Genomic DNA, 13790 nt, shown 5'->3' with positions numbered 1-13790 from the left:
GATGCAGACACCGAGTTGGTAATGCTGCACATATATTGCAATATTTTTATAAGTGGGCCATACGTTCAATCATCATGGTCTTACCTCCTTTGGTGATTTAACCGACATTTACATAAATGACAATCTTCAAGATTACAGCTTTAACACAATGAAAAAATAATCAGTATTTTTTAATACATTTTCTATATCATTCCTGTCGCAATGTCACAAAACCAGCAGCTAAACTGTGTTACAACAATATTGATGTTTTAGGCAACACAAGTTCTGATCCCTTTGTCTATCTAAATAAAATGAGAAAATACTCTTAATGTTACTTACAGTATTTGATTTATTATATAGTTATATAGTATAGCGTTTACAAAATAGGCTTTACCATAACTATTGATTTAATTTCTATAAAACATGCTTTATTGTGATAGGCTATAGGCCAAATCAGCCAGCCCTACATGTACTACATATTAGTACAGATTTTGGTACAGGCATTCATGGTTCCCAGATGATACTTTGAGTATCCTCTTACTCTTCCGCTAGCACCACCATCAGGTCAAGATTTGAATGAGTCAAATGCTTGTTTTTTTGTCATAATATACCTGCTAACTAATGACATTCCCATCAGCCTCAGCTGTACTTTGTGTTTAAAGTTGGTGAGCAAATGTTAGCATGCTAACATTAGTGTTCATGGTAAATATTAAACCTGCTAAACATCAGCATGCTAGCTTTGTACTTGTGAGAATGATTAGCATTTTAACATTAGCATGTAATGCTAACTACAACCTTACAGATCTATAACGTGACTGTAGACTTGTCTTGTCGATCATACAACAGGTGAAATATATGGTATCATATGACCTAATGAATGTGGATGAATGTATTGTAACAATGGGTGTGACCAAGTGGCCATAACAAGTTATTAGCTGGTATGTAATTGTAGGTTCTGAGTTTGCTCATCCAAAACTGCCACATTTATTCAATAATATGATTTGTTCCAAATAAAATTTGAATTCATATGAGCGTTGCTGCAGTGCTATTCATGTTCATGTTAAGTCACTTGTGTACTTTTTGACTGATTGTTGGTTGAAAATGTACATGTCCTCTTTTCAAATGGTTGCATAATAAGGAGACCAGTTAAACCTGATTGGCCACAGAATGCCAACTTTGCTGAAGAAATTACCAGGCAGTCTTAATGTCCTGCATTATTTGCATAAATGGGTCACGAGACTTACCTGCTTTGCATAGTAGGAATATTTCCTGTTTGCCTGAACAGGTTTGTGCTGTGGCCAAGGGATAAGCAGATCTTAGAAAAGGTAGGTGTGGGATTACAGTGTAAAGTTCTGCTTTATTCTCTGTACGTACATTTTAAAAGAAAAACTTACTGGAAACTCATAAGATTAGTCATTTAAGAAGGCATACCTGGCATACCTTTATATCCGTATTTGTGACCTTTGTCCTAGTTTCCAGCGACCGTGTTGATATGTTACACTCAAACACACCTCTATGGGCGCATTTAGTGTTTCACACCGAATCAGTGACGAAGAAGAAAAACACTTCTCCCTAACAGTTTATACTTGATCATGTTCTTGTTCTTTTCTATCTACTATTTACTTTGTGAGAGGTGCATTTTCATTCGTGGTTAGAGCTTTTACTGCTTCTTTAAAAGTGGACTTTGAATCTCTTGAGTGAAACTCCACTTGTTTTCTTGCCGCTGTGCAGTTGTAAGGTACTGTGTCTATTCAACGTGTCGTGCTCTATTAATATTTATTTTCACTTCACCAGAGGCAACAGAAACTTTTTCTCAGTGACAGAATGGACTCTTTTCAAGGTAGGAAACAAAACCTCATCAGACTCGTAGCAGTTATGAATCTGAGTGAAGAGTAAACCCGTTTTTCTGTTTCGTCTTGTTGTCAGGACCTTGCCCCCATCAGAGTGTTCCTGTTGAGATGGATGAGAGCATGACATCCTCCAGCCTGAACTTGGCCTGGCCTCCCTCTTGCAAACAGTGTAGTGGACATACAGAGACGACCAAAAGGCCTCAGGAGCATGGCTACGGACAAGCTAGGGGAGCCTGTCATGTTATCCCCCTTACACACTCGGGACAGATGAACCCTCTCTACCCTGCAGGCGTTTGGCCTCATGGTCTCAGAGAGCAGGCGCCGCTGTATAAACAGGACCTCATGGTTAACCACAGTAGAGGCTTTGTGGGCCCTTCAAACTGGCTCCGGGATCACTCTGTGGAGGAGTCAGAACGCTTGGAGCCCCCTCTCTCACTCAAGTCTGACGTTAGCAGCCACTATGACCCATCACGATACCCTGCAGCACTTATGCCTGGTCAGTGTCAGTCAGTGCGTTCACATGCAGTTTAAAAACCTGATTATTATAGTTTCTCAAACACCATGTAAACACCATACCCCGGGTAAAATCAGGGTTCTCATACCTTGGTTAACAGACCTAGAGAACTCCTTCAGTTGCCCGATTATTTGCGCATGTAAACATCTTACCCAGATTATTATCAGGTTTCTCGTCTGTGCATGCTCCCCACTGCCGGTGGCTTTTGACCCAGAAATAGAATAAACCAGGAAGCAACAGCGCTGAAAATAACGTTAAAACAACAACAATAGAGCATTACCTTTAAACCAAGGGAGGACTTCACCATGGCAACTAACATCACAACCAAGAAGATCTGTTTCTATCTTCATTCGGTCCAAAAGACGTATTCAATTCAGCTGTATGTTGGCGGAGTGCCACCTACTGTCCTGGAGGAAGAGTTACTCTTTTTCTCATTCAACCCCCTTTCATGAATACGTGGGGAATCTGATCATTCCCTTAACTGGGGTAGGGCAAATTTTGGGTCACTGATGTGCATGTAAACGCATTGTTGTATTATCTTTAGAGACATGAAACATTAGAGGTGTCTGGTGTTACTGTCAGTGTTGGGCAACATGTAAATGTTCTCTTACATTTGACGATTTTGCTTTTTATTGTTACTCTCAAACACCATAAGATTTATAGGATTTTTTTTTCTTATTTATAAGATTTGACTGTTTAGTTGGTGGATAACATATCTGCTAATATTTCATATGTGGTGAAAGGCTCTAAACTTATTACAGGGTCAGTTCTTACTTACAGTAGTATATACTGTATATCCATGCAGATTCCTTTTAATTGTCTTTTTATCGTTTCTAAATATCTTGTCGAAGCTGTGTAACAATTTATTAGGGGAAAACATAATTGATGTACGAGGCTTGAACTGCTTGTATCTAGTCCGCTTTTCCAAATGCATTGTGAGGGGAGCTTCAGTGGGGAATCGGCCATAGCACAGACCCCCTCAGGTTTCTATATAGTGGAGAGGAAGCGAATAAGAGGGTGGGAGGAGGTGAAATGTAGGAAGTGACACTGTTGAGGTGTGGTCCTGCTCCCCAAATTCGGCTAGGTAGCTTCAGTCACTGAAATTTCTGCCGCCATCTCCACCTCAATAAAGGGGATTTTGTTGGTGGTGTTCACATAATTTAAAAGTAGCTAATGTTCATGGTCTGTTTGCTGTAAACACCACAATTAATGTCTTTTTATGGGATTTCTATGGAGGCAGGAATCAGACATCTAAAAACCCTCAAGTGAGAGAATGTGCCTTTTTGTCATTAGGCCGAACTGACCCTGACAATAATACTAATCACTTTTGAAAGAAGAATAACACCGTCTTAAAAATGAAAGAGAGATTTCTTCCTTGCCCTATTCAGTACACTTCAGTACGCTACAGCCTCTCTTGGTCTGGTATGACCAGTAGCTTATGGTGGCTTATGTTAGCTAATATTAGCAGACTTTTCTCTAACCTTTTACTGAGTCTTTACTCATAGTAAAATACTATTTTAGCATTCACTGTTATCTCATATTTGCTTCTGTTCAATAAAGGTATAGGCTTGCTCTGATACAGTACATTTAGATATTGGCCATTCATTAAATGTTGGATATTAGTGAAACAAAATAGTGAAACCTGTGAGGAAATGTATTTTGTGCCCTTATGTTCAGCCATGCTAGCAAGCTGGTTTTAGGGGGGTCATCCCTATGTTCCTCGGTCGCATAAGCCTCTGCCTTTGCGGATTTATTTCAGCCTTTTGTGAGGGTCAGGGTTAGTGCGCCGTGTTAGGGTCTACATAGACCTATTTGCCGTGGAAATCTGTCACTACTTGTGGAAAAAACTTGCAGACCGGGGAACATAGGACCCTTTTTGTGAACAGAAGGTAACATCGGACAGTCATGGCTGTTACACAACAAACTGGAATCACTATAACTCAGCTGTACTTTGCGTGTAGTGGTAATTAGTAAATGTTAGAATTCACAGTATTCACTAACCCTAACCCTGTTAACATAGTTGTGAGCATGTTAGTTTGCTAACATTAGCATTTAGAGTCACTCAAATCCACTGTGCCTAAGTGCAGTCTCACAGAGCCTCTAGCAAGGCTGTAGATCCTGGCTTGAAGTACTAGCTATTTACATCTATCTGTCTGTCTGTCTGTCTGTCTGTCTGTCTGTCTGTCTGTCTGTCTATGTTGTCCTTGTGGTTCAATAGGGGGGTGACACTGTCTTAATGAGCTGTTCACCCTAAAATGATTTCATTCGTGTGGGTCTTAATGGAGACTTTGAGTGGCCCATGACCCGGATGTAATAGTGGCATTAGTAGTAGGTTATAATTAGTCATCTTTGGATATTATAATGATTATTATTTTTTTAATATTACAATATTAATAAAATGTTAAAAATAATATTTTATTGAAGAATATTGCGCTTCTGCTATTCAAATGACTGTGTTTCAAAAGTAGGGCCAATAATACAACTAAACATGCCATAATAGGAACATTGTTTGATTCTGCACAGATCCAGTGATCACTACATCTGTGTTGGATTTAGTTTAAAAGTTCCTCCCTGTTCGGTGTCTTTTGGCTGCTGCTCATTGTGTCTGTTGAGTCTGCATTACCTCATTACCGCTGAAATGGAAACTGTCCAAACTAAGAATGAGATGTCTTCTCTTCCATATCTCTCTGTAGGCCTCAATCCAAAGCAGGGGGGGCCTCTCAGACAGTGTGTGTGCTGCCCCCCAGCAAATTTGCCACGACACAATACTTATAATTATCATTATAAGCATGATTACCCAGCAGATCCATGTGAGGAGCCTGAACACCACCAACAGTCATGGTATGAAAACAATTTCTATCCTGTTTGTCATTACGATCTGATATTTCAACATCGATTCTTAAATTCTTACCAGATGTCATGCATAAGTCTCAGCTTGTTTCTTATTATTTCATTCCACAGGAATCCCCCCTATAATAGGCTGCAACTTAAAGATGCTCCAAATCCCCCCCGTGGATCTGTGCCTCAGTCTGTGGCCCCCGCTAGAGATGTGATGCATGAGGTCAGCGTGGACTGCTCCTTCCAGGCTGGTCCAGGACCAGCCGCAGGGGAGATCAGGAGGACCATCAGCCTACCTGAGGAGTGTAGTAAGTGTCATTAATGTCCCTGCATGAACATGTGCCTGTAACGCTCTTTTCCTAATCTAAAAGAATGTAGTACAGATAAGGATGATTCACTGACTTTTCGTTGACAGGGAATGTTTTCATCACATATTCAGTGGACACAGCCAAAGAAATCATTCCTTTCACCAAATTTCTGACTGATCAGGGGTTTAAACCGGCAGTAAGTCCTGCCACGTCTCCATCACCTTTGTTTCAGAGACTTTCCATACAAACACTCACATTCTTCCTGTCTTTTGACAGATTGACATCTTTGACAATCCGATCCGAAGAATGGGCATCACCAAATGGATGGACAGATATTTGAATGATGCAAGTCTAAGTATTAAGTCTGAGCAGAGGATTGATCCAGTTTTAATGTCTGTAAAAGCTAACAGTGACACTTAATTTAACAGAAATCAGTGCTCATCATCGTGGTCATCAGCCCCAAGTACAAGGAGGATGTGGAGGGGGACGGAGATGACGAGCACGGCCTGCACACCAAGTACATTCACAATCAGGTGAGAAGTCTGTCAGCTGTCTGTGGGAAATATCACCCTCTGGTGGCAAGCTGGTCTTATAAATTACAGTCCGACATGCCAATAGGGACAGAAGAATCAAGGCCACTGAAAAGAGGCTGAGACACACAGAAAAGGTCTGAGTTTTGTGATATTACACATTCTAAATGGAACTGGAGCTGTGCTGGCAGATGGTGCTAGTAATAACGTGATGGTTTCTGCTCAGGTGCTCTTTTTAGGAATGCTCAAATAGATGGTAGATATACAACCCTGATTGCAATGAAGTTGGGACGTTGTGTAAAACTTAAATTAAAAGTAGAATATAATGATTTGCAAATCTTTTTCAAACTATATTCAATTGAAAACACAAAAACAAGATATTTAATGTTCAAACTGATAAACTTTATCGTTGTTTTTTTTTTGTTGCAAATATTTACTCATTCGGACTTTGATGCCTGCAACACGTTCTAAAACCGCTGGAACAGGAGCATGTTTACAACCGTGTTGTATCACCTTTCCTTTAACATCACTCACTAAGCGTTTGGGAACTGAGGACACCAATTTTTGAAGCTTTGTAGGTGGAATTCTTTCCCATTCTTGCTCGATGTCAGACTTCAGTTACTCAACAGTCCTGGATCTCTGTTGTCCTATTTTGCGCTTCATAATGCGGCACACATTTTAAATGGGAGACAGGTCTGGATCACAGCAGGCCAGTCTAGTACCTAAACTCTTTTACTACGAAGCCACACTGTTGGAACACAGAATGTGTCCTGGCATTGTCTTGCTGAAATAAGCAGGGACCTCCCTGAAAGTGACGCTGCTTGGATGGAACCTGTATGAACCTTTCAGCATTAGTGGGGCCTTCACAGATGTGCAAGTTATCCATGATGCCATGGGCACTAACACACCCCCATACCATCACAGATGCTGGCTTTCAGACGATGTTCATCACTTCTATGTGACATCTACTGTTGAGTTGCCTTCTCCCCCTGAACATCCCTGTCCCCCATCCTCACCACTTTATAAATGATACATAGGGTGTATACGCTGCTATTTTAATGTTCTGAATGATGAGTAGAGTTCCTGAAGAAGGCAGTCCAGGCTACAATGTATCAGCAGCTCCAATCAGCTTACAGTGAATATGGACACAGAGAAAAATGTAACTATTTGAACAACATAAAAGTAAAGAAAGCACTGTATTGGTTTTTAGGCTGTATTATGAAGTAAAGCGTGAATTTTGTAATGTGTAAATTGAACTATCAGCACTGATAACTATGTGTTACAGATCCAAAATGAGTTCATCCAACAAGGTTGCCTGAACTTCAGACTGGTACCTGTGTTGTTTCCAAATGCATCCAAGGTAAGTACCCAGGTTACCAAAAGAAACAAACTATTTGAGCATGGTCGGAGCAGGTCGTTCTAGACATACAAGTGAATGAAGACCACATGAGAAACTGAGGAAATAGGTTTTTGTGATTTGGGTGATCAGAGCCTTTCAAATAAGCAGTTCTCTACAGCGCTAAGGCCACTGCAGACATTATGACATGACAGTACAAAGGCACAGGTGTAAATGATCAAATGAATGACGGCTAAATTGCACTTAGGTGCTACAGTTTCAGAGTACTGTTAAAGACAAATCTGGCAAAGTATTAGAAGTGAACTAGCCTCCATTACTGCGGTGGTGTCTCCTTCCAGTTTGATGTGATTGAATGGGAGCTGTCATAGAAGTGAACCTTTTCTACAACCTTCACAAACCTTTACCTCATGAAGAGCGCCCCTGTCTGAGGCCGTACGGTCTACATGGATTCCAACCTTTACCTCATGAAGACCGCCCCTGTCTGAGGCCATACGGTCTACATGGATTCAAACCTTTACCTCATGAAGAACGCCCCTGTCTGAGGCCGTACGGCCTACACGGATTCAAACCTTTACCTCATGAAGAGTGCCCCTGTCTGAGGCCGTACGGTCTACATGGATTCAAACCTTTACCTCACCAAGAGCGGGCCTGTTTGAGGGCATACGGTCTACATGGATTCAAACCTTTACCTCATGAAGAGTGCCCCTGTCTGAGGCCGTACGGTCTACACGGATTCAAACCTTTACCTCATGCAGAGCGCCCCTGTCTGAGGCCGTACGGTCTACACGGATTCCAACCTTTACCTCATGAAGAGTGCCCCTGTCTGAGGCCGTACGGTCTACATGGATTCAAACCTTTACCTCATGAAGAGTGCCCCTGTCTGAGGCCATATGGTCGACATGGATTCAAACCTTTACCTCATGAAGAGTGCCCCTGTCTGAAGCCGTACAGGCTTACAGGGACTTTTGATTAGAACAGGGCCATCATTAATATTATCACCTGTGCTCAGGAAAAAGGCCTGTCTACTACAATTCAGGGCGCACTCACACTGTCCTTCCGCACCGCGACCCGGGCTTTAGGGTACTTGTCCCCCCTCCCTCTCCCCCCGCGCCCCAGCCCCGTTTGTACTCACACTGCCTCGGCCTCGGCCAATGCTTCTTGCTGTCCATATGTCATCACGCCGTAACACGTCACACGCATTGATCGCGCGTGTGTGGCTTTGTTTACAAATCTTTCCGTAGACCTCTGAGTTTTTGTGCGTCTTGTCGACTGTTTTTGAATATTTTCATCCGACCAAATCTGCAGTAAACACTCCACCTCCGCATCACACCAACATGAACCTTTCACCACCATTGTTGTTGTTGTTAAATGTCCGAGCATGGTCCGTCCTTCTATTTTCTATGTCCGAACAGGCGCACATAATGCTACCGCCGTGCTTGTGCTGGTCATCCTTTAGCTGAAAAATAGGTTTTGGCCAGGGACAGAACGACAGTGTGAGTGCGCCCTCAGGCTTTGATGGCATAGTAACTATGGCTGTGACTTATGGGAGATGTAGTAGTTGGATGCCACTAATCATTGTTGTATCTTGGTTAAATTATTAAGCTGTTCACTGTGTGTGTGTGTGTGTGTGTGTGTGTGTGTGTGTGTGTGTGTGTGTGTGTGTGTGTGTGTGTGTGTGTGTGTGTGTGTGTGTGTGTGTGTGTGTGTGTGTGTGTGTGTGTGTGTGTGTGTGTGTGTGCGTGTTATAGAGACATGTCCCAAACTGGCTCCAGAGCACCAGGATCTACCACTGGCCCCGGGACACCCAGGACCTGCTGCTGCGCCTGCTCAGGGAGGAGCGCTACATCATCCCACAGCGGGGGGCTGACCTGACCCTCACTGTTCGGCCCGTCTAATAACAGCTGAAAAGGACACTTACATATAATGATAAGCACGTTTTCGCAACAATGTCTTTTGATTGATTTTAACTTTACTATTTCTGATAATCAATGAATTGGTTTGAGTCATTTGTTAAGAAAAGAAAGTTATCTGATTGCAGCTTCTTAAAAGTGAATATTTTAGGTTTTATTTCCTCCTCTATGACAGTAAACTGAATATCTTTGAGTTGTGAACAAAACAAGACATTTAAGGACATTTAAGGTCATTTTGGGATTAGAGAAACACTGATCCTGATCATTTTTTTAACCATTTTCTGTCATTTTATAGACCAAACAACTAATCCATTACAGATTAATCAATCAATGATCATCAGTTGCAGGACACCTCAGCAAAATAAGTTCAACTGAAGATTCAGCACATACACAATCCACCCCTCCTCAAATAAATAAATATATTGGTTGAGGATTGTATTAAGGTGATACACTTTGGTTTATGTAAACGTACAAATGTTGAAAAAAAATGTATGGATGTGGATATTGTAGAGAGCAACTTCTAGCAAATGGTAAAAATGGTGGATTTAGTCAAAGCCTGAACATGCTGTATGACTGTTAATACTGCAGCAGGTTAGTTGTAAAGTGTTTTCAGATACAGTCCTGTTGATTTGTAATTCCTTTGAAGTGTTTCTAGTCTCACTACATACTTTGAATACTCTTCCATTCTTCCTTCATAATAACATTTGAAATGAGATAGAAAAATGAAAGTTGCATTAGAAGTTTTTGGCCGTGCAGCAGAACAGGCTGTAAACACATCATGAACATATTATCACTTTACAAAGCTGATAGCAAACAGTCTCTGTTCATGTCCAGCAGACACAGAACAACAAAAGCATTCACTTGGTAAATGGACTTACATTATATAGCGCCTTTCTAGTCTTCTGACTACTCTTTCACACTACTTGCCACATATAGCCATTCACACTGATACACACACATCTACATACCATGTAATCTAACCTTTCACACCACATTTACACACCCATGCGCATCACGGGGAGCAGTGTCTTGGCCAAGGACACTTTGATACGCGTACGGTGGGAGCTGGGGATTGAACTGCTGACATCTTGAATGGTGGATGACCCACTCTGCACTGAGCCACAGCCAGTGGAGTTGTGTTTCAGGCCAGCTGACACATTTAAGTTTGCTCTTCACTTTCTATTTCACTTTGATTTGGTTTCAATCAGAAAAATCTGTCTCTTTAGCTGCTAATGCTCCATTATGTTTCCAGACCCTCGCTAGATTTGTCCAGTCTGCTGTTGGTGCTGAGGCTGATCAGAGTGCTGAGAGTGAACCAAACTAAAGTTGGGGACCATTAATCCAAAACAGTGACCTAAAAGAGGCTAGATACTCCATAAAACTGAGAGTGACTGCAGTGTCTGTCCGGTGATCATTTTCTGTGGGTTTGTCACGATGAGCATCTCTTTATTCATTCCACACAGTCATTAATACATTCTTAATATGCAAATATTGGTTAGTGTAGCTTTGAAGAGCTTGTGGGATAGAAAGTAAAGCTGAAGACAAATGTATTGCGATATAAATTATGATAGGCAGACACAGTAAATGGGATTTTAAATAAAATCTTCAGTAATTCATTTTGCAATTCCACTTTATGCTGTATTTTTTTTTTACAGACAAATGTAATTCTCTGCTTAATGTTTTATAATTAATTTGGGCTTTTTAGGCAAGGCACTCTTATTTGTATAGCACAATTTAACAAAAAGGTAATTCAAAGTGCTTTACACAAAACATTAAAAGCATTGGAGAGAAACACAATGACTTATTTAGCGCGTGGACGTAAACCTAGACAAGGCAAAAGCAAGAGAAGACATTTACAAAAAGGAAGTTTTAGTTGATAATAGAAAATGGATGAATTATTACTGAATGATCATTTTACTAATCAATGTATAATGCTTTTTTTATTCAACATTTTTTTCAGAGATCATAATAAACACTGTGAAATCCTCTCATGATTCCAGTGACATACTCTGCTCCACAGTCCACCGTCTGTGTATTTCCCGGTAGAACCTATCATTAACCAGAAGGTGGCAGCATGTCCCAAAGAATGACTCCCAGCCATGGTTATTTCTTCATGGCAACAGAAAGAAGACAACACACCTGTACCGTTTCTTCTTCCAGTCGTTTAAACATGTTTCTTAAAACTACTCTCAATTTCTCTAAACCCTAAACAGAACACTGCAAAGAGTCAAACACTGCACTCAAAACCATCTTCTCAAAACTGAAACTTGCCACCAAAACCCCCACACACAGTTGCACTGAGGAGTTAAATCACAAACACTACAATGAAGAAGAAGAATTCCTTTATTAATCCCGTAAGGGAAATTCAGTTTTTTCACTCTGTCATTATTAACACACACGCACCATGGAGACATGTCAGAGCAGGGAGGCTGCCAATAGCTCAGCTGGCTCAAGCCACCAGTCCACACTCCATTCATGGTCCACACAGGGACTCAAACCAGTGACCCTCCAGTTCCCAGCTGAGTCACCTAGGGACCGAGCTACTGCCATCCCCAGGTCAGATGTCTTTATGGGTTTGTGATTATGAAATCAGTGCACAAACTGTGAAAGAAATTCTCTGGAGTCCTCAGTGTTTCTCAAATCATATCTTTACTAAATACTGCTGCAGACAGGAGAGATCAGACCAACAGCCGGGTCTCTATCATCTCTGCCTGTCTCCAAATTTCTTCAGCAGATATACAAGTCAGATCAAAGCCTCTTACAAACACAATGACATTAGAATTAACACAAACACACTACCCCATGTTTATGGCCCCTGTGGAAGTTATCAGTATTTACGACCCCCCTTTTGTCACCATTTGCAATCTCATGTGACTCCTATCCACAATCCCCCAGCACTCATTCTCAGCTTGACTGTTATGCTAATCAAGGATTTACAATCATAGATAAATAAGGTAGGTCATCTTTGGTTATTTCTCACATTCCCCCCTTTTGACATAAAGTGTCAAATAATTTTTTGGAAATAACACAATATCATCAACTAACTCTTTCTTTGACTACACACTACAAACATTAGTAGAGGTTCACTCTTAACTCTCCGAATATGACAAGGAAAAATAAAAACAACAAAAAACATTATAACAAACACAATTCTATTCACACCGTTTCTTCATCTGAGCCACTATATAGGTTTCTTTGCTTTATTTTGCCTCATTCGATGCCATGGATGCCATTTTCTTCTCTCTTCCATGTCCTGGTGTCAGAGGTTACCAGCACTTGACACACCGTCGGAAACAGTCTTTACCACTGTCCCATGTTCTTCTTTAGCACCATCATCTGCAATGGCGTTGCCCTGTGAAAACTGAGTTGTTATAGTCAGCGTGAACTCTTTTAACTGTAAACAGGTAAAAGTGTTAGAGACAAAAGGTTAAGAACAAAAGGTTTTCCTGTAGGAGTGAGAATGCCACAGTTTTTCTCAGAGTGTGAAAGTTAGGGACAATATTAAAGCATATTGTGACTCTGACACTGTATCATCTGTTGCCCCTAGAAAGAAAAGTACAGATTAATACAAATAACTCTTCGCTTTAGCAGACGAGTTATTTGGCAGTTTAGTTCAAAGGCAAACACAGAAAGAGCAGTTAGATGGCCTCCTTGCAGAACCATCTATGAAGAAAAACAGAATTATCGTTAGACACTATGTATCAAACAATGCTTTCCATGGTTTTGATCCACTGTTAAACATTTCCATTCAAGAATGGTTCTCCATCTTCAGCTGTAGGATCAAAAGCTCAAAAATTAAGACAGTACAGCGCTTCAGGCTGACATAAAACATTAGTGTGACAATGAGTATCATGCAGAACATGCACACTTTGAAAATACAATAGGGTCAGATGTTAGTGTTTGTTAATCGACATAAAACTACTGACATACAATTATCATGCAAAAATTAAAAAGAAACAATCAGAGCTCGATTAGTTAGGTCATTTTAAGTCGGTACAGGTTTGCCTCAGCAGTCACAGTCTAAAAAGTCAGTCATTGGCCAAGTTTCTTTATACAGGGGGAGATCTCCACAGAAACATAATAATAATTCATAAGTGGCAATAGAATTTAATATATTTATTTATTATTTATTTTAAAAACCCATCCAGTTTTTATGGATGCAGTCAGGACCCACTTATTATCATTATTAATAATATTATCCTTATTATTATTATTGTTATATCTAATGCTTCAATTTGCAAAAACAAGACGTATATTTCTGAAAACTTCACCATCACTATGGCAGTTTTTTAAACCAGGTTTTCCCAGAAAACTGTACCATTAATTCCAAAAATTCAAATACCATTGAGAGTGAAAGCAAAAAACCCAGAATAATGAGTCAGGATTTACAGTGATGCATCAATATTGCATTTTCTAAAATCAATCACCAGAAACTTAAACCTGTGACATCTATGATGCCTCTTTAGGTAAAATGGGAGGTATATTTGAGATATTCCACAATGGC

General features: G+C 40.5%; 1 protein-coding gene across 1 annotated transcript; it reads left to right on the top strand.

The window, feature by feature from the left end:
* Positions 1-1251: 1251 nt before the first annotated feature.
* traf3ip2a (TRAF3 interacting protein 2a) lies at positions 1252-11273 on the top strand. The gene is made up of 10 exons (XM_083933702.1): positions 1252-1304; positions 1774-1819; positions 1906-2325; positions 5037-5184; positions 5305-5489; positions 5597-5685; positions 5766-5834; positions 5918-6022; positions 7305-7379; positions 9125-11273. Exons 2-10 carry the CDS (start codon positions 1804-1806, stop codon positions 9269-9271), a joined length of 1254 nt encoding a protein of 417 aa, XP_083789828.1. The 5' UTR covers positions 1252-1304; positions 1774-1803; the 3' UTR covers positions 9272-11273.
* The last annotated feature ends 2517 nt before the right edge of the window (positions 11274-13790 follow it).

This window comes from Echiichthys vipera (genome assembly GCF_963691815.1).
Source record: "Echiichthys vipera genome assembly, chromosome: 19".
Lineage (NCBI taxonomy): Eukaryota > Metazoa > Chordata > Actinopteri > Perciformes > Trachinidae > Echiichthys > Echiichthys vipera.
This window is presented reverse-complemented; position numbering and strand designations above follow the sequence as displayed.

Excerpts from the sequence above, each read along its gene's own strand:
- traf3ip2a (XM_083933702.1), top strand. Across the intron at positions 2,326-5,036 it reads CCCTGCAGCACTTATGCCTG|GCCTCAATCCAAAGCAGGGG; the intron begins GTCAGTGTCAGT and ends ATCTCTCTGTAG. Across the intron at positions 7,380-9,124 it reads TGTTTCCAAATGCATCCAAG|AGACATGTCCCAAACTGGCT; the intron begins GTAAGTACCCAG and ends TGCGTGTTATAG.